The sequence below is a fragment of the Kryptolebias marmoratus genome, linkage group LG13 (genome assembly GCF_001649575.2).
Source record: "Kryptolebias marmoratus isolate JLee-2015 linkage group LG13, ASM164957v2, whole genome shotgun sequence".
NCBI lineage: Eukaryota > Metazoa > Chordata > Actinopteri > Cyprinodontiformes > Rivulidae > Kryptolebias > Kryptolebias marmoratus.
Window position 1 is genome coordinate 16,140,549 of NC_051442.1, and position 26,206 is coordinate 16,166,754.

The window sequence follows — 26,206 nt, forward strand, 5'->3', positions numbered from 1 at the left end:
CCCCACCAGCAACTGATGGGTCAGATGGCTCACACCCACTGGTAACTAGTGGTCCTGAAGCCTTCAAAAGAGAGAGAAGTACAGAGGCCTTTGTAACTTTGGGTCAATTTGACCCAAAGGCTACGGGAGGGTTAAGTTAGTTTGTTATTTCAGTTGATTTCTGGAACAGTCTAGTTGTAACTTTAAAGTTTTCTTAATTAAAGCTCTAGTACTTGTCTATGTTTAAGCAGTCTGTGTCTAATAGGCTAATTTAAAGAAACTAAAGTTTAACCATAATGTTTTTTAGTTCTATTTGTTTGGATGACTAGTTTGTGTGATGATTGTTATCAGTGAGTTTGGTGAAAGCTTCGTGAAGTTTGATTTGGATTCTGTGAACCCATTTGAAATGTGGTTCTTTCTGTCCTTTGGTGATTTTGACTTGGTGCACTACTGGAGAAAGATTATCAGTGATTATCAGTGATTATCTGTGATAGGTAGAAGGTTCTGTCCATCATGGCATGAGTTTGTGGGTGAGTTTTCTAGTTTATTTTTTATTTTTTCTGTCCAGTCATTGGAGCGAAAAGCTACCAGATTTGATGAGCCAGCCCAAAGGCAAAGCCTTGGGGATCAGCATGTTTTCGGAGCTAGCGTTGCATACTGAAAGACACGTGGATCTGGAGCGGAGGCCCAGGACAGCATGGCTGGTTGGAAAAAAGCATGTAGATGGTAAAGGCCTTGGCCTGCCAGCATGTCGGACCGCAGAATCTTCCTCGGACGAGGAGTGGGCCTCTGAATCCAGCTGTACAACCAAAACTGCACAAGATTGGTTCAGATTTTCAGTTTCTGGGGGTGGGTCTGTGAACCATCACACAGAGTCAGCTCCTGAGTCTGTGAAAGGACTTGGTTCCTCAACTACACTCACTAACTGAGTGTTAGGTATATTCTGAGAACCTGAATCTGATCAAAAGAAGTTCAGCCTTAGGCTTATGCTCCTTTGGAACATCTTTGTGCATCTGACAGCATCAATATCTCGCCGACTGAGAGGAGGAGAACTCACCTCTTCAGACTTCTGAGGATCTCGTTCCTGTTTAGATTTCAGACTGTTTTTGTTTTGGGAGTCTCGTGGTTAGTTGTGATATGCGCGGTTGTCATAGGATTGGTAGTTTTGGCCTCCAGGGCTTCTGTTGGTTCCAGTTCAGACCGTGTTACTGTATGTCGATGTATCTATTTCTGTTGCTCCCAACTTGCCAAAAATACAAATATTGCAAGTCTAAAGCTAGTGCATATTTACCTCTTGCATCTCTTGAGTCTAAATCCAGCATAAGACTGAATTCAAAATAATTTGTAGTTGTATAGAAAATACCTTTTTGTGCCCTACCTGGCAGCCCCTTTGCCCATTTGACCACTTTGACCAGTTGTCTCTCTCCCAGCTCATTCAGGCTGGTGAGCAGGCCGGCAGCAGAGTCTGGCTGGCCGCAGTCGTGTCCTGCATTCACCACCTCGGGCTCAATGGACTCCAGGATGTTGAGGAAAACCAGCTGGGAGTTAAAGTTCGGACCCGCCTTAGGAGAAATGTTGTGGGGCACGTCTGCTGGTTCGTGAACAGAATGATCCTCCTCTGGGTTTTTCTGTTGTCCAATCTTCTTTAGCTTGCGTGCTGTAAGCGGAAACAAGGAAAACAATGTGATCCTTTCTGTGTTAAAAAGGTACAATTCTAATAACAACAATAGTGAATGCTGTTTGTCGTTATTTGCTTTCAGAGTTACAGATTCCCTACATCTTTTAAAGAGATATTTTGGCAGTTTTGAAGTGGGGTTCTGTGGAAAAGTTATACATAGTTAATATCTTACCTGTGGTAGATAGCTCTGTGAAAGACTTTAGTTTGCAGAAACAGTTTACTTCTGAACAGACTGACGGGTTAATGACTAGTTTGAGTGTGACCAAGGCTAAAGCAGATTGAAGCTCTTATAGGACAAAAGCAATCTCAAAATATTTAAGTATTTTATGTCAATTTCACATTACATGGTTACTTAGATAGAAATGCATGGTTACTAACAAGTGCAAACAGAGGTAGCAGCTAGCTGTAGCACCTCTTGAAGGAATATTATAATAATTTTATAATATTTCTATGTGAATAACCATGTAACGTAAAACTGACAGTGGTGTAAAGGTTTTTAAAACAGAGTTTGCATTAACCACTAAGACATCTTTAGGAGAATTTGGCTGGAATTCACCTTATTTTTGGACTAGCCATTGACTTGTCGATTTATTCAGAGTTTAATTCTACATAAGGTTTCCAGTGAACTCCAATTTAAAAGAAACGAACTATCACTTTAAGATGCTAGATAGATTTTTAGTATTTTAACGATGCAACAGTGAATTCCATAACCAACGCCTTAAACAGCCCAAGAAAATTTCAGACAATATCAAATGTTTGCCTCTTTATTTTTGGCCAAGCAGTTTATCTCTTAGACAAAGAAATCTTGGCTTCTTGTCAACATGATACCATCAGGAAAACATCTGCAAAATGAGTTTATTTTAATCAAATATGTCAAGTCAATTATGTTTCCTCCAGTTAAATGACTTTGATGATCATGAATGTGTCACTAATCACAAACTAAAAAGAGCAGTATGTTCTTACACCATCATAAAGTTATTTGTTCGGCCGAGCTGCTCAGTTTGTATTTTTATCTGACTTTTGGGCAAACTGTACCTGGTACCAGCCCGTCTGCGAGGCTGTAAGTGAAGGGTGATTTAAAAAAGGTTTTATCAGATCTGCCTTCCATCTTTTCCTTTCCGTCAGCCTGTCAGACACAGTGCTCCAGCTTACCCTTACAGGAACGCAATTTTCATTGTAGAAATAATGAGGTAATGACATCCATGAGCCCGGACACCCAAGTGAGAGTGAAGTGACATCTGCAAAGCCACATATTACACACAAAAAGCTTTTATAAAGGAAAAGATTTAACAGATCTTTGTGAGGATTCTTTCTTTTTAAACGTAATCAAGCCTCCCAAGAAGGCAGATGTGATAAAGACGTTGATTATAATCGTGACGAGCACGGTAAGGACACAGAAGATGACGATCCGAAATGAGCAGAAAATGGGTGGGAAGTTGAATGTGTGCAATCTGATTTTGCTGGAAAATGAGCGCGTAATAGATCACTTTGCAGTTCCTTCACTGGACATTTCAGCTACAAACAGTGATGCTGACACCAAAACTCGGTTCTCTGGTCAGCCTAGACCAACTCTCGGTGCCGGATTAACTCTTTTAGGCTAAATCTGTGTGTTTGTACGAGTCTTTTTGAGTGTCTCCGTCTGTTTATGATGGCTTCATCTCAAATATAGAGATCTGGAGGTTAGTTCGACCTAACCTATTTACACTCTGCTCTGCAAAGATCAGGCGCCTGAACCCAGAATCCCAAGAAGAGTTTTAATTAACGGTTTGTACTTGAAATGTTTGTTATCAGATCAGGGATGAAAATGGAAATCTTATATAATCTGCAATTTTCTTTTCGACTGCGCAACTTTTGAGAGCGACTTAAAGTCGTGTCTAAAACAAGGAGTTCAATATTTATCAAACCGAACGGAGGAGCCCGGCTGCAGCTTTAATGAGACATTTTTCAGAAATATTGCCTGAGGCAATTGCATGGCAATTAAAAGTTATTTTCTACTGTTGGTTTCCTTTTTATTGGTGAAATAGTTTGTCGCCTCTTATTTTGATAATTTGGCTTTTTCATTTTTCATCTTACAGCTACAACAGACCCATTGTTGAAGAATTAGATCATCCGGTTATGCTTCTTCCATTTTTTTTTTTTTTCAAATTATATTTATAAATAGCAAAACAACAGGAGTGTCTGTTTCACGATGCCCTCAGCACATAGTAACCGTTTGTATTATGCTGTTGTGTTGTTGTTCTCAGTTCATTTTGATCCGACGCTTCAACGTTAGCAGTTTTAACTTTCAAAAAGAAAACTGACAACCAGTAAAAGACTGCTCGTCAAAACGAAACCATGTTTGGCAGTTTCTCAGCAGGATATATTTACTCCACTGTGTTTGTATTGCTCCGCATTCTGGAGCGCATGACAGCCTGCTTCTTTAAATTAAGGAATTTTCTTCAATTTAGTTCATAAGTGCAGGTTTCCATGTGGAGCAGCTGCTGTAGATTAGAGTTTTGGAAAGAAATTGCAGATTCGTTACAGCTCAAGATAGAAAGAAAAACAAACAGCGCTTTTTTTGTTGTTGTTTGTTTGTTTTTTAAGGCCTAAATGCATGTTTAATGCAAAAAGAAAAATATTAAAATACATAGCAAATAGGCTTTCAAATGTATTGATGAATTCAATCTTTTTACAGCTCTTCATCATTCGCAGTGACTCGTGATGACTGTAAGCTTTTCCATCAGATGGGACTCTTCCACTCAGAAAGGTTTCTGTCAAATAAAATAGGATTCAATCATTTTAAAGCTATTAGTGGGCTTTAATATAATTGTGTCCTTAAAGGCCACAATTAAAAGTATGAGATGTTTGGAACATTGGATTGCAGGATGTGAACCTTAACAAATAAATGTAATTCACCAAAAAAAACCCAAAAAAAACCCTCAACATTTGGGATCAGCCTGGGGTTGATTCTGCCAGAGATGTCATATTATTACAAATGTGACAGCAATGCAAAGGTTTAGTGTTTGCCTGAAATGTCATGAAATATCAACAATAAAAGTTGTTTTTTGCCTTGGACAAATCATTGCTGATGTGATCTGAGCACTTCCAAAGTAAACCGCTGCCACATTAAAACAACCGCGATCCATAAACTTTTAGAGCATTTCTTGCAAACACTAATTTATCACCGTCAGTTTTACATCACACGGTTATTCTGACAAAAATATTAGTAATATTAGAAGTGTCCTAGAAGAGTTACAGCTAGATGCTGCTGGTTGTTCATAACCTTTCAACACACCTGAACTTCAACAGATCAAAATCATCCCTTAAATCTTTCTTTCCATCCAGACTTATACTGATATTAAGAGTTGGACCACTTCGTAAAGACTTCTTCAGTTCATCTCAAAAAGGGATTAAAGTCAGACCTTCGTGGAGGCCAGTCCATGTTTTAGAATAATGTCTCAGATTCCCTGAAGCTTCTTTCACAAACCTGATCACTTCTGACACTGTTGTGGAAGTTGAACAGAATAAAACACTGATGTCCTGAATTAGGATTCAAGGACTCAGGAGGTTATATGGATTTTTGTCAATATCAACTGCTCCATTCTTAATAAGTAATACCAACACTATTAAATAAATAAAAAAAACTAGACCTATGTATTTTAAAAGGAGACTCCCTATCTCCTGCATTGCCATTTTTTTGTAAAAAAAACTTGCAAATAACAACATCACAAATCTCCTGAAATTCTATTCTGGCTTTTGGTTTTGGTGTGACACGACGGGGTTAAGACTGGCCCCTATCTGGCCAATTATTCTGGAAGCGCCACTGATGGCACACGAGAGGAGAACCCATAAGTGAACTCACAACATGTAGGTAGTCAGCTTGACTTTGATTCTTGGCCGTACATCACTTCTGAACTGTGATGGATGTGTCTGCCGCTCATCTTTCCCCGACACACCCACACCAGCCAGAGGCAAAGTAAATCTAGAACCATCAGACCACATGACATTTTTCAACTCTTCCTGAGCTCAATCTTCATGCTTCAAAGCAAAGGAAGCCTTTTTCTTTTTTAATAAGCCTCACTGATAAGTGAATGTCTTAAGGCTAAGCAGCTGTTTAGTAAATGACATGAGTTCTTTTCGCATTGTATGTGTGGAAAAACTATCAATCTCCAACTCTGTGAATTCCTTTTTGACTTCATGTCTCCACATTCGTAAATGGTCTTTGAATATAACTAATTGATGATAAAATGATGACGTATAGATAAATAAGATCATCAGGTCCATAAACACCTCCAGCATGGGTATCTTTTCCTCCAGAGGCTGAGGGAGGTGCTGGCAGCAGATATAAGGTGGAGAGCAGCCTCACCTTCTTCACCACCAGCTGCTATGAGAACTGCTCTGCTGTCAGGAAGGTACAACTTTTCTCTTTATGGCAACATGGAAACAATAATAATCTTTTTTTTCAATAATACACTGGACAGTAGCCCAGTTGCAGCTGTTTTTATAGCCGTTTAGTTTGTTTGATGCAAAGCAACATGTTAAAAAGTAAAAAAAAACAGAGGTCCCGTAAAGGGATTTATTGCGACTGGAAGCACTTCTCTCAAGCTTAAAGAGCACAAGACAACAACTATATATGTCCTTCCAAACACAAGCTTGATCAAACTTGGTCTCTGAGGCTGCTGGTTCTACGGTAATGTTCTGCAGTTCATATGAGCAGCTTTAACACCAACAGGCCCAACCACCAACACCATCCTCTGGCAGTGGGTCAGCACATCGTCATTATCAAACAGACACTCACGATGATCGCTGAAGACATGAGACGAACAGGTGCAGAGGGGGAAATATGGTGTCATTACTGTGCCTTTAAATGGATATTAGATTGTTTCCATCAGTTAGGATAGTTTTCAGGTTTTCATCTGAAACTCAATTGTCTTTTTACTAATTTTAAAATGTGAGAAAATAAATTATTTCTGATTGACTTTATTTAGTTCTTGATTGCTGAACTTTAACCTTCCAAGGCAGTCAGTCGCTTTGAAATCTTCTTTGTATTGCTGCATATTGTTATTAATAATGTATGCATGTGTTTATGGTTGTCATTTTTATGAAAGTGATCGTGAATATTAAATGCTATGCTCATTACCTGCTACAAGTATGGTTAAACTTTTACTTTTTTTTGGTTTTTCTTTCTTTTTTTATTGTTGAGTTTAAGGTTACTTTGCAATTAAAATAAAAAATAAAAATCTTCAGTCCATATCCTAACCTGTTGACCAGTCAGGTTTTGTTTTGGGAAAGGGGGCTGGAGGAGTGAGTTTGGTACTTTGGGAGCAGAAGCCGGAAGCAGACTCTTACAGATAATTACACTGTGGTCAGACATGCACAAACAATCCTGAAAGATTTGAAGATTAAAACAGAGGAGAGCATTTCGTAGACAGAGAGACCCTTCAGCTCCGTAGAGCCGAGAGCAAAATCTGGATCTGAATGAGGGGGAAACATGAATCTTAAAGTGATCTTCTGAAGTGGGGTTCTCAGGAAACGTTATGAATAGTTATTATCTTACCTGTTGGAGATAGCTCTTTGGAGAAACCAGAGTTGAACTCTGACTGGATTCAATGAGCTAACGGTGAGGCCGAACGGGGCTGAGACTGCTGTCCTAAAACCACTCCAGTCTCAAAACGTTCGTTGCAGTTCATGCAAGCTCTGTTTTAATTATTCAGTTCAAATATAGCAAATATAGGTGAGCTTGTAAAAAGATTACGTGTTAAGAAAAAAATTATATTATTACTAAATAGAAACAAAATGAATGATAGTCCAAAAACAGTTACTATTTAATAAGCCTTTACACCAGTGTCCATTTCACATCACACCGTCACTCCAACAGAAATATTATGATATTCCTGCTGCAAAGGCCCGAAGCTGCATCCAAGGTGCTACAGCTAGCTGCTGCTGTCACTATCTTTTCTTGCAAATAACTACAGAATTCTAAAAAAGTAATCATGTAACGTGAAACCGATGATAATGTAAAGGTTTATAAAACAGCATTTGCACTGACCTCCTTTAAACCTTTGAGACCCGGTGAGTCCACTTTGCTCCTGGCGCCGCTCAGATTAGCTCGTAGCTCATGAGTCCGGTCAGACTTAAAGTCCGTTTCTCCAAACGAAATCAGTCAAAGAGCTATCTACAACTGGGTCAAATATTAAATGTTCATACCGTTCCACAAGCCCTACTTGAAAAGATCTGAACTGTCGCTCTGAAACCTGAAAGGTAAAGGTAGTATCGCACTGGGCTGTAAATGTTGGTGACCTTGCATTTTGAACAGACAGCTTTTGGAAATAACCTTGTATTTTCATGTGCACGGCTCGCACAGCTGCATTCTTGGCCGTGCACACTATTTTCTTGTCCACCTTTGCAGCTGCCTCCACTTTTATGGTTCATTCTGCTGGGGTATACACTTCTGAAATGAAGACAGGCAGATTTGGACCAGATTTTTTTATGTAATTGTTATTTATCATTAAACTTACAGCACTAAATAAAACTATTAGTATATATTATCACAAAGCAGAACTTATATCATTGAGTAGTATTAACTTTTTTAGTGTAACGCAGCAGTGAGACTGGATCGACTACTGATAGTCGGGGGATAATGGTGCCTTTTGTAAATCATTAACCCTAAAAGGTTCAACACTGACGCGCTGCTTGTGAAACGGTAGCCAGCCTTGCTTTTGATGTACTCCAATACATTCAGGTGAAGTTTAACAAAAAAAATAAAATAAAATAAAATTTATTTTAGCTGGAAGAGGAAAAAAAAAAAAACTGCACATGTACAACCAGCTTCATATTCCCCCCTGATTTACCAGAACTAACCTCACTGCCTTTGCCTCTCTATTTGTGGGCGTAATTAAAATTCCAGGAATAACACAGAGTTCAATTTATAAAAGCTATTCCTCTGAGCAGTAATATGAACGCCGCTTCGGTCCGAAACAGATGCCAACATGACAAAAGTAGGATTCAGTCGAGCTTTGCTCCTCATCCTCAATCCTTTAAAATCGCAAAAACAGCAAAGAGATACTGATATGATCAAATTTTATACAGTTTAAAAAGGACTGGATGTAATAGATTTGTAATTTTCTAATATTTTATTCAAAATACAGAGAAATTGCCACTCTTCTTTTCCTAATAAGTATCCGAAGTTAAAAAAACCTCAAAGTTATACCATCACGTGTAATTTTTTTCCACCACTTCCACAATTCACCGCCATAAATTTCCCTGCGAAATGCCGGGAGTCAATTATATGTCCATGATGAGAACATAAGTGAAAGGATCTTTTTAGCCACAACTAGAAAAAGGGGAGCCTTTTTACTACAATCACAGCATTAGATCACATTTTCCCTCCACAGGGTTTGTCGGCGACTGGTGGCAAAATTACCAGCATGTCTGCCGCTTTAATTCACATGTCTCATGTCAGCTTTGTGCCTCCTGCACAATTTTCACCGTTAACAGAATGAGAAAATGGAAGAGAGTGAAAATTGAACACAAGACCAAAATTAGTCCACTACATGTCAATCTCCGCAGCCTAATTTGACAAACAGGTCTGGGTGACAGTAAGGAGAAGTGAATGGAAGAGGTCTAAATTGCATGGCAGCTCAGTCAGGGGCTTGATTATCAGTAACATCCCCTATTGTGATGATGCTGCAATTGAAGAGAACCAGCTAAGATGTGCAGTGCAGAGAATAAAGTACTTGATGTTGGAAAGCCATTAATAGTTTCACTTTTTGGGACTTTGCTCGCTCCGTAGTGGGCTTTGTTCATTTACCATGTAGTGCACTACATTTATTATCATCCTTACTGCACTTTAAAATAATTACATTCAAACTCGGCACACACTGAGCCAGAGAGGCTGGAGAATCAGAAATATATTTGCGCGCACGCACAAAGCCGGACCATTTGCATTATTGTCACCAGAGCTGTCAGATGTGTGAATACGCATGGCACCTTTCTGTGAATCTCTGCCACTGTCAGATTACAGACATGTAACATGAAAGAGCCGAGTCACTTATTTCATGTCCCTACAAGTGACAAAACCCCAATTTCAAGAAAGGTAATCTCACGTTTTGAAGAATAGAAGGGCCTTAAATGAGCAAACTGCTCGTATGTTTAAACCATTAACCACAGAAAAGGAACAAAGAATATTTTCTAAGGTCTCCGTTGACCAAAAATATACATTAATGGGGATGTTGATGCCACCGGCACACTCAAAAAAAAAAAAATTGTAGAGTGAAATTCTATCCAATGTACAGGTAACATTTTCACATTTTTCATTAAATTGAATTTTTTGGACTATTGTAACATTTTGAGTGACTAAACTAAAAATCACTTTGGTAAACTTTAGTTGTTCTTAGTGAGAAGTAAAAATAAATCAGACATTGATATTCACCTTTAATAATCAGCAGATTGTCTGATGCCAGGTGAGGGTGTGAGGACTGGGAATAAACGGAGTGGAGGTTTTTATTTTATATTCCGTTAAAATATTTGACTTTCACAGCGACCGTTTTAACATCTACTTTGATGATGTTCTGAGATAAATCTTTTGGTAATATTGTTGAGCTTAAGTCCTGGCAACACTGCCCTGCTTGTGACTCCGACTCATGCTCTGCCGCTGTTGTTTGGCTTCTTTTAGTGTTTTATTTGCTTTGAGTTTAATTTTTGACCTAGTTGTGGATTTTTGTAGCGGCGACTATTAGGACAGCACTGAGTTCTTCGAAGTTTGTCTGTCTGGGGCTGCATAACTAGTCACATTACATGTATGGGCATACTGACGTAGCGTCTGCTGATTTAAAACACATCTGAAGTGTATCGGCTTCATGGAGGGGTGTCCCATTCTGTAGTGGAACACCTCAACCACAGTCCACTAGGACTCCAAACTAAGATGTAAGCGGTGTCGACACTAGAAAACAGGATTCAACCTTCGGCTCATCAAGCACAGGTACCATGAAAAAGCGGGTAAATCAAATGGATGGATGGGTGTTATCAGGCAGCGTTCAACATTTGTGCCAAGCTCTGTCAGAGAAAAAAAACAATCAGCTCTAATGAAGACGATTGTCAGTGCCAGCTTGCAAACAACTCAGGTCCTTTAACATCTCTAATAAATAATATTGTGAAAAGAATCCAAGATAAAATCAGTGCATAAAATCCAAACAACTGTTGGATGTTTGTGACCTTCGAGCCCTCAGGCCAGAAGTATATACAACTACACTGTCTAAAAAAAACAAAAACATTGTTAGTCAACATAATCCACCACTGCCTCCAGAAACGTATTCTGGAACCATTAATTCTTTCTAGGAGCTAAAGATGACAAACACCATCCTGTGATCAGCTAAATATAAAATTTAGTGTAATAGAATTGAGTCATTGCAGTGAGACGAAATCTGACCTCATTCTGCATGACTTCCAACAACTTGGCTGCCTTAGTCCAGATCTGTCTTCTGCTGAAAATTAATGGCAAATAGATCATCGAACAGCTACCAACACTCCGCGTGCTGACGTCATGCGTTCGGCGAGAACGGACCCAGATTCCGCTCGGAAAACTGCAACATTTGGAATTTGCTTCTCCTGAAGTGCAATTAAATGAAAGGTTGGTGCAAAGCAATGATTGCCGTGCATGTGCCCTAGCAATCATTAATGTGCAGCTGGAATCAGTTTCTAGATTCGTTTTCATTTACAAAACACAACAAACGGAGTCAGTGAAGGCACCAAAATGATTTGCTCTGTTCTTGTTTTGGGTAAATAAGTAAATTATGAAATTATAGGGTAGTTATCTTTTGACTGGAACTTGAACTAACACCGAGAAGCATAAATGAATCATTAATGAGATCTAACGTGGGAAAATGTAGTCAGGAAAATTAAAACCCCACAATGTGATTACCTGCGTGGCCCGGTGTTCACGATGTTAAAAAGCCAAAGCCACTAAACTGTGTTCATCCTACGTTCCTACGGTTTAAAAAGCTAAAACTGACAAAGCGTTTGTGTGTTTTGTTTTGGGGTTTTTCACACAGAGCACCGAGCAGCGCTCCCCTTCTCCTACTTGTTGCTCCGAGCCGTCATTCAGTCGTGTTTGATGGATGATGGGAGAGTTCCCCTAAATGATCACGCTTGTTTTAAAAATACGTCATCAGTCGGTTGTAAATTCATCTGGTGGGTAATCCAGTCAGTCATGGTTTGTCTCACAGTGAAGCAACATCCGTCTCTCTTTTCAAGCTGTTTCGAAACAAACGTTTGCAACAAGCTACAGGAGTTCGCATATTCGCAGGTGAAGTTCAGGCTGCTACAGTGGCCAATAGCCCAGCTAATTAATTATTAACATTATCAATGTGCAGTGAAGTAATATTGTGAGCAAAAGGCAATTACTTTGATATTATAAAGAAATTATAAATACATAAAAATAGTCTGACTTTGATGTTTTAGCTGATACTATTTGACTATTAAAGTTATTCTCAACACTTGATTAAATTAAAGTTAAGCCCTGATCTTTAATATCATTATAAATAAAAACTGGTTTAAAATTTCTCTTGAGTTTAGGAAAAAGCTGAAACTTCAACACAGAGCGGCTGTCATCATTACAATAACCATAAATAAATATTTGATAGAGTCTTTTATATGTTATTATACATGTAAAATGATCATTAAGCAATGTGTGATATTATTTAGGCAGCAAAACATAGTATTTGCATTTTTGTTATTAAATAAAAGGGAATAAATCACATTTTTAAGTTATTGTAACGTTAAAATCTCATCCTGGCCCATGTCTAGTCCTAATTACCACAAATGTGAGGTGAGGTTTGAACATTCTCACCTCCAGTTGTTCTTTTATAGCTACAACTTTATATTTGTGGCTTGTGTACATTATTGTTTATCCACCCAGGTCCTTTTGCCTGAAGTAAAACTTTTACAGGTAAATATTCTACACAACATAAAAATGGACAAACAACATCTTTTCATATCCACCCCACCTCCAAGAGTCATTCCAGCTTCAAAACACTTCTTCAGCCGACAAGAGGGGCAGTTCTTTCTCCTCAACTTATCAATGGTGCAGTCGTTTTTGCTCGCGCACAGGTATTTCTGTTTTCCTGCACGAGAGATGAGACACAGGGTTAACGAGGCTCAGAAAACGTGCGACCTGTTCGAGCTGAAACTGGCCCCCTTAAACAAGCCGTCAGTGGGTCAAAGGAGGACGCGGGAGTTACCTTCTGCAGCTCTCTTGAAGAAAACCTTGCAGCTGCCACACGTGAGCGCACCGTAATGGCAGCCAGACGCCTCGTCCGAACAAATCAGGCACGTCCTCTGAGGGGGGAAGAAGAACTCCATGGGAAACATGTGCTCTCCACTCGCCTCAAACCTGCAGATGAACATAAAAACACACAAACAACAACCGTGTGATGAAGCGGCAGAGTTCTTGATGAACTCACGCTATGGTTCACATCTTTACACCACCTGCGTGTTAGTTTATTAGAAACTACTGCATCGTGTGAATATTTCGTTTTATCGCCGAAGACGAAAGGGCGGTAATCTTTTCAAGTGCGCTCAAATGTCTGTTTGTTAGCAAAATATCTCAAGAACCAGTTGACAGAGTTTAGGGAAACTTCACAACATCGCACGAGATTGCACATAACGTCATTTTTTAAAGATTTGATCAAAGCAGCTAAAACTTGTTCCTCTGAGGAGAAATGAAATTAAAAAAAAACAAAATAATGAGTTTTGATGTTTTTCTTTGAGTTAAACACCATCATAAAACACTCCAGTGGTCCATTCCTCCGATTAAAAAACCTTAATGACTTGTTTTTAGAGTTTTTGTGTCAAAATCCCATAGTGGGGTGATTGTGTAGGCGGAGCTACCTCCTTGGTTGGTGACGAAGAAGCTGTAGGGCACCGAGGAGGTTACTGTCAGTGTTTATCAGGGGAAATGGAAGCAGAAGACAAGTACTGGTTGGAAAACACTTCTTCTTTTCGGTCTGGACTGATGCTGTCAGGAACTTGAGCCCCACACTGATGTCACACAGTCTTCAAGGAGTTTCCCCTCAAACAGCTGGAGGCGGACGGTGGAGGTCGGACAGCGAGAGGAGCCAGGTCTTCTATTTCAGGTGGTGCTCTGCAGAACGTCACCTCCACAGTCAGGTGGAACTTTCACCAGGAGCTAAACTAACCACATCCATCCAACTCTCTGTCCTTCAGGAAGCTGAAGAATGACTCAGCTGTTGGAGTTTTGGGTCGTTTTACACAATTAATGACAACAAACTGAACCATTTCACCTCCACACTGTCTGTATTTGTTATTTCCTGCCTTGTTGGCGTTCCTGTGTTTGGCTCAGGACACGTCACACTTCAGAGTGAACACAGAAACTGCCAAAGAGACTGCAGTAATTTTTTTTTAAATATTTGATTAATAATTTGAAATTAGTGTACACTTTTTAAAATGTGAGACTCTGAATACAAGCACCTTTTATGACTTTCCTTTGATTCACGTTAGCACCGAAACCTTTTCCATTTCCCTTTTAACGTAAGGTAATCTTAGTTTAAAACGAAGGGTGATATGCATTCCTTCCAGGAATTCTAGGCCTTTAATCGTCTTCTTTGTTTCAAAACTCCGCCTTCAGTTTTCCTCCTGAAACTGCCTGCCCAGTTGCTGACAGCTGAAGCCTAACCTTGAACCTCCCGACAGTTTCCAAACTCCAGACGCGCTGCTCCTCCTCCTCCTGTCGTCTCTACGTTGGAGTATTACAGGAGGGCACAGCGCGATGATTTATAAATGTGTACTGTGGCTGGAGGATGAGATCTGGGTTAAGTTGAAATGGCCGCAGCCTTGAAGACGGCGCGATTAGAGAAGACTCAGACATAACGTAGCCTCGGTGGCCGCAAAAATAGATATCAAGGTTCCGTGTAAAAGTGGCGAGGAAGAAACCTCTGTGTCCTGATTTAAATTTAAAGACAACATATGACTTTCATTTAGGTCGCGTATAGATGGGATGAATTTGATCCTAATGAGTCAAAGTTGTTTTATTTTACCTATCAATGTTAAAGACCTGTGGAAAATCATACAATTACCAGTAACGCACGTGTGCTCGTCTGTTAGCAAAATGTTGCTAGAACCACTGGTCTGCATTTAAAAGAAATTCTCATAAAGTGATCATTGGATGTTCATATACAACTGATTAATCTTTGCAGTCAGCCCGTTTCAAAATGGCTGTCACATCTGACTCACTTTAGCAAACACAAAAATATCTATAATTCAGTTATTTTTACAGATATTGAGCTAAGAGTTGGTGCTGCAGTAGCTGAGAGTCGTCCTTCACACTTACTCCGAGCGCTGACAGATCATGCAGGCTCTTCAGTTAAAAGTTTGCCATGCGAGATGGGAGGCGATATGGATTCCTTCAATGGATGCTACATTTATAATTAATTACTGCCGCAGCCTCTGATGCAAACGTCACTGCATTTCATTTTTTGAGAACAAGAAGCTGACATAACGATGAATCAGCGATGCCTACAATGCCACTGAGTTATGGCACCTCCCCTACAAACTGAATGACTATTTTTCTGATTTTTTTTTATTTTAAAGAACAAATTCATTACCAATTATAAATTAAATCCCAAACAAGTAAATGACCTAGACAGTGTTTATATCAAATCCAAGGACATCTGTTGTTTCTGGTTCCATTATCGGTGACATAGAGCCCAATAAAAGCTGGTGAAGTCTGCTTTTTTATGTGGGGAGGATCTCAGACTGACCAGTTCTGGAAGTTTCTGAATTTACAAGCAGGAGGGAATGATTCAAGTGCATTTTTCTGAGAGATACACAGATGGACAATGTCTGACTGCAGACAGTTTCATTCATTTTAGTATTTTTTTTTTTTTTTTTTTTTGTGGACTGTTCAAATGCATGATTTTAGAAATTATATACAAATCCAATTCCATAAAGGTTGGGGAGGTGTGTAAAATTTAAATAAAAACAGAATGCAATGCTCTGGAAATTAAAAAAAAAAACAAAACAAAAAAATTTTATTCACAATGGAACGTAGTAAATGTATCAAATGTTTAAATTAAGAAATTGCACCATTTATTTTGAAAAAATAGGTTTTTCTTAACTTGATGGCGGCAACACGTCTCAACAAAGTTGGGCAGGGGGAAACAAAGCTGTAAAAGTAAGAAGTATTTATAAAAACAACAGCTGGAGGAGCATTTAATAACTAATTAAGTTAACTGGCAACAGGTCAGTGAGAGGACTGAGTATAAACAGATCATTTTAGAGAGGCTGAATCTCTCAGAAGTAAAGATGGGCAGAGGTTCACCTGTCTGTAAAGATCTGCAGCTACAAGCAGTGGAACAATCTCAGTATTATGTTCCACAGTTGAGGATTTGGGAGACTTTGACTATTCCATCCTCTACAGTTCATAATATCATTTAAAGTTTGCATGAATCTGAATAAATGTGAGCTCAAAGGACAAAAGACTGAAAGTCAGCATTGGACGCCGGTGATCTTCAGGTCCTCAGGCGGAGCTGCATTAAAAACAAATCTGATTTTACTACGAACATCCCTGCATGGACTGCACTGAATTGTCTGTAAACACAGCGTGCCGTGTCATCCACAGCTGCTGGGTAAACCTCTGTCATGCAAAGAGAAAGCCAAAGAACAAGACCATTCAGAAACGCTGCCGTCTTCTCAGAACCAAAACTCATTTAAATGGACTGAGGCAAAGAAAAAACTGTTCTGTGGTCAGACGAATCAAAATCTGAAAATGTTTTTGAAAACCATAGACGCCATAATCTTTGTGCTAGAAAAGAGGAGGCACCATCCTGACTGTTATCAGCAAACAGTTCATAAGCCTGCCTCTCTGATGGTATGGGGGTGCATTACTGCCTCTGTCAAAGGCAGCTCACACATCTGGAAAGGCACCATCAGTGGAGAAAAGAACATTCAAGTTTTAGACCAACATCTGCTTCCATCCAGATGATGCTAAACCTCAAACTGCATCCATTACAGCAACATGGCTTCTTAGTAGAAGAGTCCAGGTTCTGAACTGAGCTGCCTGCAGTCCAGACCTCAACAACTGAAAACATCTGACGCCTCATGAAGCAACAAAACCAGCAAAGACGACCCAGGACTGTAGAACAGCTAGAATCCTCCATCAGACAAGAATGGGACAACATTTCCCTCCAAAACCTCCAGCAGCTGCTCTCCTCAGCTTTCAGATGTTTACAGACTGCTGTTAAAAGAAGAGGAGACGGTTCACAGAGGGAAACATGGACCTGGAACAACTTTTTAGAGATGTGATACTGCCATAAAATTCTAAATTAGCTTTTTTTTTTTTTTTTAAATGAATGGTGCAATTTCTTAGTTTCAACATTTGATATGTTTACTATTCTTCACTGTGAATAATACCTGTGTTTATAACATTTGTAAATCAGTGCATTCTGTCTTTTATTACATTTCACTCAGCATTCCAACTTTGTCATAATTGGGGCTATGTGTGTTCCGTTTTCCAATAAAAATCAGTGGCCTCAACACTGATTGATCTATCCTCTTTCAAATATATTTGCGTGTCTTTTTAGAAGTCAGAACAAACACACTCGACTCTCAGCCTCCTTCCCACAACCATACATCTGTCTGCTGACCCTGAACACACACACTTAAAACACAAGATCTCTGTTTCCACATCACACCGCTATCTGACACTGAACTGAAGTCTGTACCAAACTAGGAAGGCATGTGAAATCTAATTTATCTGTGGTTAGAGTATCAGGATAATTCCCACCTATGTTGGATCTGATGAGCATGTTTTGTTCACTGTCACGCATCTGCAGAATCAGTTTGTGCCACTTCCATGTTTGCTGCGGTGGCCGAATTATTTCAAAAAAGCGGGAATGATCCTCGTTTTGCACAAAATTTTGCGCAGGAAGAGTTGAACGCTTGACAAAAGCATTCATTTTCACCAAACTCTGAGGTCCTTTTTGCCACTTCGGGACGGATTACTCAACCCAGCATGAGTTGATTTAATTTTTAAAGCGTCTGTATTTTATTTATCTATTTTTTAATTGACTTTGCATTCCTATGAAGTTCCTCAGCTCACGCAAGTTTCACCTTAAATGTGCTCGAGTCGTCACACGACCTCACGCAGGACATGGGATGGGGAAGGGTGCTGCGCTAAACCTCGTGTTTCCAGCAGGTGAAACAGAAACACGTGAGGCACAGCACTGTTTTCTGCAAATTGCATTTAAAACTCGGCAGCAACGGGAAAGAAAAAGCGGGCACTTTCAGCAAATTGGCGACAAGGAAAGGTTCAGCAGAGATCAGCTTTTAACAAATAACCAGAAGATTATTGCTGCGCCCGGTAATGAAAGGCTGAGGGTGCCTGTTGGGGAATTTGTATACAGTTTTAAGAAAATGCCATTTTAACAAATGCAGAAGTCAACCCCATGAGCTGCTGTTTCGGATGCAGTAAGCTGATTTTTGGATCGAGCCATTAGACCTCAGCGGTGAGTCGTGGGCGTCGTGTTGACCTGGTAGTCCAAACAGAACACTAAAACCCACCGAGGCCAGAAATCAGCCGCTCGCACGTTTCCTGTCGCCCCCTGCAGTCAAAACATAAAGACAAGACGACACACCACGTCCCAAAAAAACACCATCCACAGTCTGATGAACCTCGGTGAACTGAGTCCAAACAGCTGGGTCGTTTTCAATCATTAACCCGGTGAACTCACAGATGTTTCCAGAAAGAACCCGAGTGTGTGTGTGTGTACGTGCACACGTCCATACAGCGTCGCCTCAACTTCACAAAACCAAACTCAGGCTCATGGAAACACAAGTGTGATTTTTTCTTTCTTTTTTTTTTGTTAAATCATTTTGTGCCATTGAAAAAAAAAGGACCAAAACGCCCAGAATTTCTCTGTAAAATTCAACCTTTGAGAGAGAGAGTTCAAATTAATTCTGTGTATTAATATAAGAAAAATATATTTTTTTAGTTTTAATTTCAAATTGCTTTTTATGGAGTCATTGAAAAAGTAGAATAAAATATTCCACAGAATGTTAAAGTGTTGTTTTTTGTTAGTTGTACAAAATTTCTCCAGATGTTTTTATTATTATTATTATAGTGCATTGATATTCTTCTTCTTTATTATTGACATTTCTTAAAATAATTGAATAAAACAATTCACCTGCTAAAAGGCTACAAATAATGTTCTTTTAGTCATATTCATTTCTCAATAGTTAGCCTTTTTTGAGATTTCTTCTAAATAATATGTTTTAAATTAATTTTTTTCTAAAGTAAATTTTTTTCTCAATTAAAGCACTTGTTGATTTAGTTTGAAAGTATTGGGTAAATGAGATGTGTTTGAACACTATCTGAGTTTTATTTTAACTTGGACGAAGAGCAAAGAGCAAACACCACAATCCTGGTTTTTTACAGACTGCAGGACACGTTTCCCTGCAAAAAAAAAAAAAAAAACACCCTTTTTTTGTTTTTAACTGTGTCAATAAATCAGGAGCAGAGAAATGATTCTCATCAGAGTCTGAGCAGACTGTGTTTGGTATATTTTATTTTAGTTTAAGAGTCAATTCATTAAAGTTTCGAAATTCTTTCTTTCTGTGTAGAAAAAAAACAGGCTTATTGAACTTGGAACAAAAACACCTGCAGCAGGAATGTTTCTGTAATACCAAGAACAGCTGCAGGAATTAATAACCAAAGCAAGCCTGCTGAAATGAAATACATATGCTCGAGTCATAAATCTTAATAAAACTTGTTTTTATTTTATTTGTTGATTTGATTTCTGGCCAGTTGAATGTCAGGTATTTGCTTTAGAGAAGACATGAAAAAAAAAAAAAGAATTTCTGGGCTTGGAAACATTTCCCAGTCTTTTATTTTTTCTAAGAACTCCAAACCACATTTTAAAGGATACTGTTACCTGGAGTCGTTGTAGACCACGTCCAGCCATTCGCCCACCTCGCTCTTCACGTCTCCGGGGTTGTGGGGATGGGGGGTCCTCAGCATCCCGCCGGGGTACCAGTGCTCGGGCCGAACCACGCCGCCCTCATACGGGTTACAGATGAACGTCGCGCTCGCGGCGGACTCGTTCGCGCACTGCCTGGACCCCCAGAGCTGCGTGTTGTGCCTCCTGTTGAAGGTGTAGTTGCCGCTCCACGGCGCTCCGGACGCCTCGCTGCCCTCGCACTTGACCCGGACACCGTACTGCTCCGGCTGGTGGTACCCGGGCGGCTCGTCCTCCGCCACCTCCCGCGCTCCGTCGTGGGAGCTGCTGTAAGCCCGGCACGGCCTCTCGGCGGTGGCGTGGCCGAACTGAGCCAGGCTGTCCGGGGCAAAGGGGCAGGAGGAGGGGGAGGCGGCGGCGGCTCGGACCGAGTCCTCAGCCTCGCACAGCGCGAAGTTTGGCCCGCTCGCCGACGAGGTCCGGCCGGAGGAGGTCAGAGTCTCCGAACTTTTGAACATGTCCACAGGTTGCTTGTCTCGCTCGGGACACCTGTACTCGCTGACAGCCGCCGTCTGGGCTCCGGGACAGCTCTGGCTGGCAGACGCGGGGTCGGTGCAGAAGAAATAGTCCCCTCCGCTCATTAGGTCACTCGCGGCGACGCACGCGGGGCGCGCGCCGCCGGCAGCGGCGGCCGCGGCTGCGTCCACGTCGCTCGGCTCCATCACCATGAGACCCAGCGACACGGACACGGCTCGGCACAGCTCCCGGGCCGTCTCTGAGATGGTGGCGCAGGCGGAGACGGAGCGAGCGTCGCCCACTCGGCAGTGCATCAACTCCTCCCGAGGCGCGGACTGACAGCAGCGCGGCTCCAGGTCGCAGGCTGCTCCGTAACCGCCTTCAGGGTCGGAGCCTTTGAGCCTGCCGACACCACTTCCCGTCCAGCTTCGGCCGAAGCGGACCGGACTGCCCTCAGATTTCTGCGCCATGCCCACGGCGCTCACCGCCTCCGCTTTCCTCGCCCCGGGAGGCGAAAAGTTGCCACAGGATAAGCGTCGGCCACTTTGGCTCATTTCCCGCACGGAGTTAGTTCAGTCGGAGCGGACTTTGCGCGACGAAAAGTTGTCCCCCCCACCTCCCCAATCAGGTCCGGGTGTAATCGTTGATCCGCTGCTGGGTCCGCTCAGACTTTGAGCTTTGAATAAAAAAAAGGTCTTTACAGGAGCTGCAAACTCCTCCTAAAACTGAGATGTTCCGAGTCAGAGGGGGACACGGTTCTAACAGGAACCTCTTCTCTTTTTTGGGGAGGGAAACATGTAAAATGTCGCCCTTTGTGAATCATCAGCAGGACGCTGAATGAATCGTTTGACAAATTTAAAGTTGTTTTGTTTTTTTAAATTTATTTCACCACTACTCTGAAGTCCTTTTCCAGTAGACAAAACAAGCCTCCCATTATCTGCGATTCTGTTCTGCGCCTCCAGTTGTTTCACAGCAGACTTTCATGGGAGCATCACGTTTTCATGGCTTCACTGGAGAGGTTCCCTCAGGGCACAGGTGCATTTCTTAGGCTGCTGGACAAGATGGATAAAAAAAAAAAAAATAAAACAATATTGTGTCAAAGTAAAAAGATTTACCACAAACTTAATTTTATAGCCCACTGAGTTTGGACTGAAGTTAAAATGTCTCCTGTGTAGCTCGCTCTAGACTTTTTATTCCCCCCCCCCCTCCCTTATAAATCACCGATGCTTCATTTGCGAATTCCTATAGGGCAGGAAGCAACCAATAAATCTTCTTGTTTAAGATGTTCTGACTGCATCAGGAGTGAGCTCAGGAAATAACCGCTCTAATCTCCGTTTCGACCCTTGGTAGTAAAGAAATTCCCCGCTCATTAAAGTGTTGAGATGCTAACACAGATGCGGTGGAGGTCAAAGAAAGCTGCCTATGGGTGGGGAGAATTGATGCAAGAAAAGAAAAAAAAACCCCAACCAAACAAACAAAAACAGGCCCCACTCAAACATCTGAGGAGCTCCAGTGTGACCTGCAGCAGTCTGCGGCGGTGGTTTCAGCTGGTGTCATATGCTGCACTCTGGGAAAACATCAAAAAGAGCTCAAGCGTTTCAAGAAGTGCGAGAAAGGAAAAGGACAAAGGCGAGACTGGTGTCTGCAAAACCTTCTGTTAGTCAGCTTCGGCCGTCTGGGAGGTCGATGGAGGAGGAAATCGAAGTGAAGCGCATCGGGATCTTTATATTACAGGGGATGAAAGTCCTAAAAAGCCACCTGCACTGAAACATGGTGGAGGTCCTGTCATAATGTGGGGCGCTCTGGTACCGGAGGCACTTATATAGGCTATATAAAAAAATGTCTTTTGAAGTGGGGATTTGGGAGATATATTATGATTTAAAGGGGAAATGAAAAGTGCTTTGAAGCTTTCATAAATTAAAAGAAAGTCATAAAAGGTGCTTGTATTCAGAGCCTCATGTTTTTAAAAAAATCACTAATTTTAAATTAATAATCAATGATAGAAACAATTACTGGGGTCTCTTCGGCATTTTCCACGATCACTCTGAAGTGTGACGTGTCGTGAGCCAAACAGGAACGCCAGCAAAGCAGGAAATAACAAATACAGACAGTGTGGAGGTGAAATGGTTCAGTTTGTTGTCATTAATTGTGTAAAACGTCCCAAAACTCCAACAGCTGAGTCATTCTTCAGCTTCCTGAAGGACAGAGTTGGATGGATGTGGTTAGTTTAGCTCCTGGTGAAAGTTCCACCTGACTGTGGAGGTGACGTTCTGCAGAGCACCACCTGAAATACAAACCTTGAACAGAAGAACCACCGCCTGTCGGACCAGCACCGGCCGCCTCCAGCTGTCCTGATGGGAAACTCCTTAAAGACTGTGTGACACAGTCGAGGTTCCTCTTGTGAAATGTTGGGCTCCAGTTCCTGACAGCACACACACAAAAAAATATGTTTTCAAACTGGCACTCTGGATAATAAAACTTGCTTCTGTGAAACACTGACAGTAACCTTCTCAGTGTCCTACAGCGGTCTGCGACAGCTTCTTTGTCACCAACCAAGGAGGTAGCTCCGCCCACACAATCACCCCACTACAGGATTTTGACAAAAACTCTAAAATCAAGTCATTAACATTTTAAATCAGAGGAATGGACCACTGGAGGGTTTTATAATGGTGTTTAACTAAAAGAAAACCATTAAAACTGATATTTAATTTAATTTCCCCTTTAATATCTTACTTGTTTTAGATAGCTCCTTTACTAACTCCAGTTAAGAGAGTTGAAGTTTGTATCTGATTAGATTGATGAGCTAATGGCTAGTCAGACTGGGACCAAAACAAAATCAGATTGCAACTGTTTTAAATATAATACACTCTTGTCCTCTTACAATAAAACGGTTATTCCAGCAGGAATATAATGATATTTCTGCCAGATGTGCCCCAGGCTGCACAGGAAGTGCTACAGCTACCTGTTACTGCTATTTGTTCTTGCAAATAATCACAGGATTATACATAGCCTTGTGTTCCATTGATAAGTATGTATGTTTTTTTTTTATCAAAAACATGTAAACTGAACATGTTCAGTCCTGACTGTACATTAAAACAGAATGAATGCATTACAAGGCATCAGAGTTCACCACATCACTGATGTATTTAAAGAAACAGCACTTACCCCCACGTCTGTCTGACTCTGAAATAGCCTCATTAATGGCTACAGGTCAGTGAGGCTTTCAGAGATTCAGAGGAGGTGAGTGACGCAGCATCATCACCAAAACTGAGAACAAAAACACAAAATAGTGAAGTGAACCTACTATTCATATTTGTTCTATATTTAAGTATGTGTCATGTGTCATTTTTTGTAACTTTTAACATCAAAATTGCCAAATTTGTCCTAACTGATCATCTGTGATGCTCTCCAGCTACAATCCTCCCACAAATCAAGCACAGATAGCCTCTTTTTGTATTCATTTAATGCCATATTATTGGATGAATCGCATCAGCTGAAGTAAAAAACATGATTATACCGCAAAATCAGAAAAAGTGATACAATGTAACCCCCCACAAACATGACGGACAGAAGCCATTTAAGGCTCACAACTCAATTAGGAAGCATTTATTTAATACGTGTTTTGAAAAAAAGTTTTAAAAATTTGCCTAGACTTTTCAGACACAAGCAGAGGTTTTGTTATTTGCCAAATCGCAATATTCAAGTTGGAGTTTCCTAATGAATATGAGCTTAAGTGCAGCTTTTAATTTGAAGTTATTTACAAACAGAACAGAGTAAGTGCTTAGCATTTCCAAGCCTAAAATGGAGAGCCTGTTTATCAGGGGGCATTAATGCAATTACACAAATTAATCCTAAATAAATTGTTTACTTTTCAATTGGTTTTTTTGGAATAATTTGCAGACAGCGACAGCCACATTACCACCTGCCTTTCCTTTTTTGAGTTTGTTATGCTTCAGACTTTTCACTCCTTCTGTTTGCAGTTGTTGATTGATGCGAGGCAGAGATGGAGGGAAACAGTCTGCAAAGTTTCACCCAACACATCCCTAGTTTCCCACGACATGGGTCAGGTATTGAAGTATTGACCAGAAACTGTCTGGTCAGAGGTAAGAAAACAATACGATTCCAAGTATTCAGACATGCATAGGTGGCGGTCGTGGACGGGTTCGTTTCCCTGTCAGGACGAAGGAGCGAAGAGGAGTTATCCGTTAACCGTCTGAAGAAAGATGGTGTTCTTTAGTTGTTTATTTTTGTTGTCATCCATTTGTACTTTTTACCAGAGTGCACCAAGCAGAATACATTATGTGTAAGGTTGTGTTTTTTTTTTTTTTTGCAAAAGGCAGGTGATAATGTTTTTGCCTTTGTGCGTTTACATGTCTGTCTTTTAGCAAAATATCTTATTAACCACTGATTGAATTTTAATGAAACCTTCAGGAAGTAATTATTGGGTGGACGTCTACAACTGATAAAAGTTTGAAGTCAACTCAATTCAAGATGGCTGCCACAGCTAATTACCCATAAAAAACACAAAAAAGCCTACAACTCAATCAGTTGAACAAACATTAAGCTAAACTTTGGCGTGATAGTAGCTGAGAGTGATCCCCAGCACTTTCTCTGAGCGCTAACAGATTGCGCTACATCTTTGCTTAAAATTTTGCAACTAACTATTTGTCTGTCTGTCTGTTTGCAAAAAATCTTATGCAACAATGGATCGATTTTAATTAAACTTTCAGGATAATAACAACTAAATATACTTCTACAACTGATTAACTTTTGGAGCCAACCCATAACCAGCAGCCCTGTGAAAACACACAAATGGCTACAGTTCAGTCAGTTGTACAGATATTGAGCTAAAGTTTAGTGCAGCAGTAGCTGAGAGTCGTTCACATCACATACCGCAAGTGCTACTCATTGCACAAGTTCTTTGCTTAAAACATCATCATTAACTGTTGAAGTCAATCGTGTTTGTCTGTTAGCAAAACATCCTATAAACCACTGGATGTATTTTAATAAAACTGAATGCACACCTACACCTGATTGATAGTGTTACATTTATATTTTATTTATATTGGTTAATGAAAGACAACAGTTAAGCATCATATTTGGGTTTCTAATTGAGTTTATTGGGAGTCCAGGAGTTTTGTTTGGGGTGTGGCTTCTTTAGCAGGCCTCATCTGGGCTTCTGTGAAACGGGAGATTTAATTTTCTAGTATTTGATTAGATTGGTTTTGAACTATAAATGCATAAAATGAAGATTTTACAGCAAAGTTTTAAAATAAAAGTTTTAGTTGTGAATACTCACCTCAGCCATTTCCCTCTCCCAGCAGGTGTGCACAGGCTAAACCTTCCCCAGGGGCTTGTGCACAGTATATGGTTCTGGGACTGTACCATCAGGGAATGGAAGGGGTTTTTGTTTCACATTGTGGTGTTTCTATGTTGAGTTTTGAGTGTTTGTTGGGATTTAATTAAAGTTTGTTCGGCCTTTCTTGATTTGTACACAATGTATCATTTTACTAGCTGTTCATTTATTGTAAATATAAATATAATTTGGTTATCATTTTGCAGTTGGGTTTCCCTTACAATGGTTTCTCCCAATTTAGTTCCACTTTTATTTAAGTTGTATGTCTTTAATTGTTCAGTGGAAATGTTGTTGGTGTGGTTACTCTGTGCACAAAATTTAAGAAGATGCAGTTGATATCCATCTGAGCCTATTTTGGGTTTTTTTCAATTGTTTTGGGTCCCACCTCCATGACCGCTTCACCTCCTGATAAGCATGTGACAGGTGGTTTTATTGAAACGGCGACAACTCTGTTGTTTCTCAAAATCAGATGATTTCATGATTTCAGTTTCAAACTCTGGCCCAAAAGGTAGCAGACGATATGCATTTATTCGATGAATGCTAGGCTTTTAATTTTGATGCTTGGACGGGACTGACGGCGAGTAGTTTTGTGCCAATGACGATGCGCTGCAGCTCCTTCCTGTTTTCACCTGTCAGGAAGTCCTCCAGACATCGGTCAGCAGGTGATGAGGAGGCTGAGCTTGCTTCAGCTTCCTGAGGAAATAAAGACTGCGTTGCCCGTTCCCTACC

At 40.5% G+C, this 26,206-nt stretch overlaps 1 protein-coding gene across 4 annotated transcripts in view; it reads right to left on the reverse strand.

Annotated features, from left to right (window-relative positions):
- Window positions 1-25,511, reverse strand: part of ar (androgen receptor) — a 38,249-nt gene extending 12,738 nt beyond the window's left edge. The window contains exons 1-8 of one of the 4 annotated variants that reach the window (XM_037978881.1): window positions 25,421-25,511; window positions 23,287-23,388; window positions 22,628-22,707; window positions 22,419-22,543; window positions 19,582-21,170; window positions 12,874-13,025; window positions 12,640-12,756; window positions 1,358-1,636 (exon numbers count right to left, since the gene is read on the reverse strand). In XM_037978881.1, coding sequence (XP_037834809.1) covers window positions 1,358-1,636; window positions 12,640-12,756; window positions 12,874-13,025; window positions 19,582-20,675 — 1,642 coding nt within the window. In that variant the 5' untranslated portion in view covers window positions 20,676-21,170; window positions 22,419-22,543; window positions 22,628-22,707; window positions 23,287-23,388; window positions 25,421-25,511. 4 annotated transcript variants of the gene reach the window in all.
- Between the last annotated feature and the right edge of the window lie 695 nt (window positions 25,512-26,206).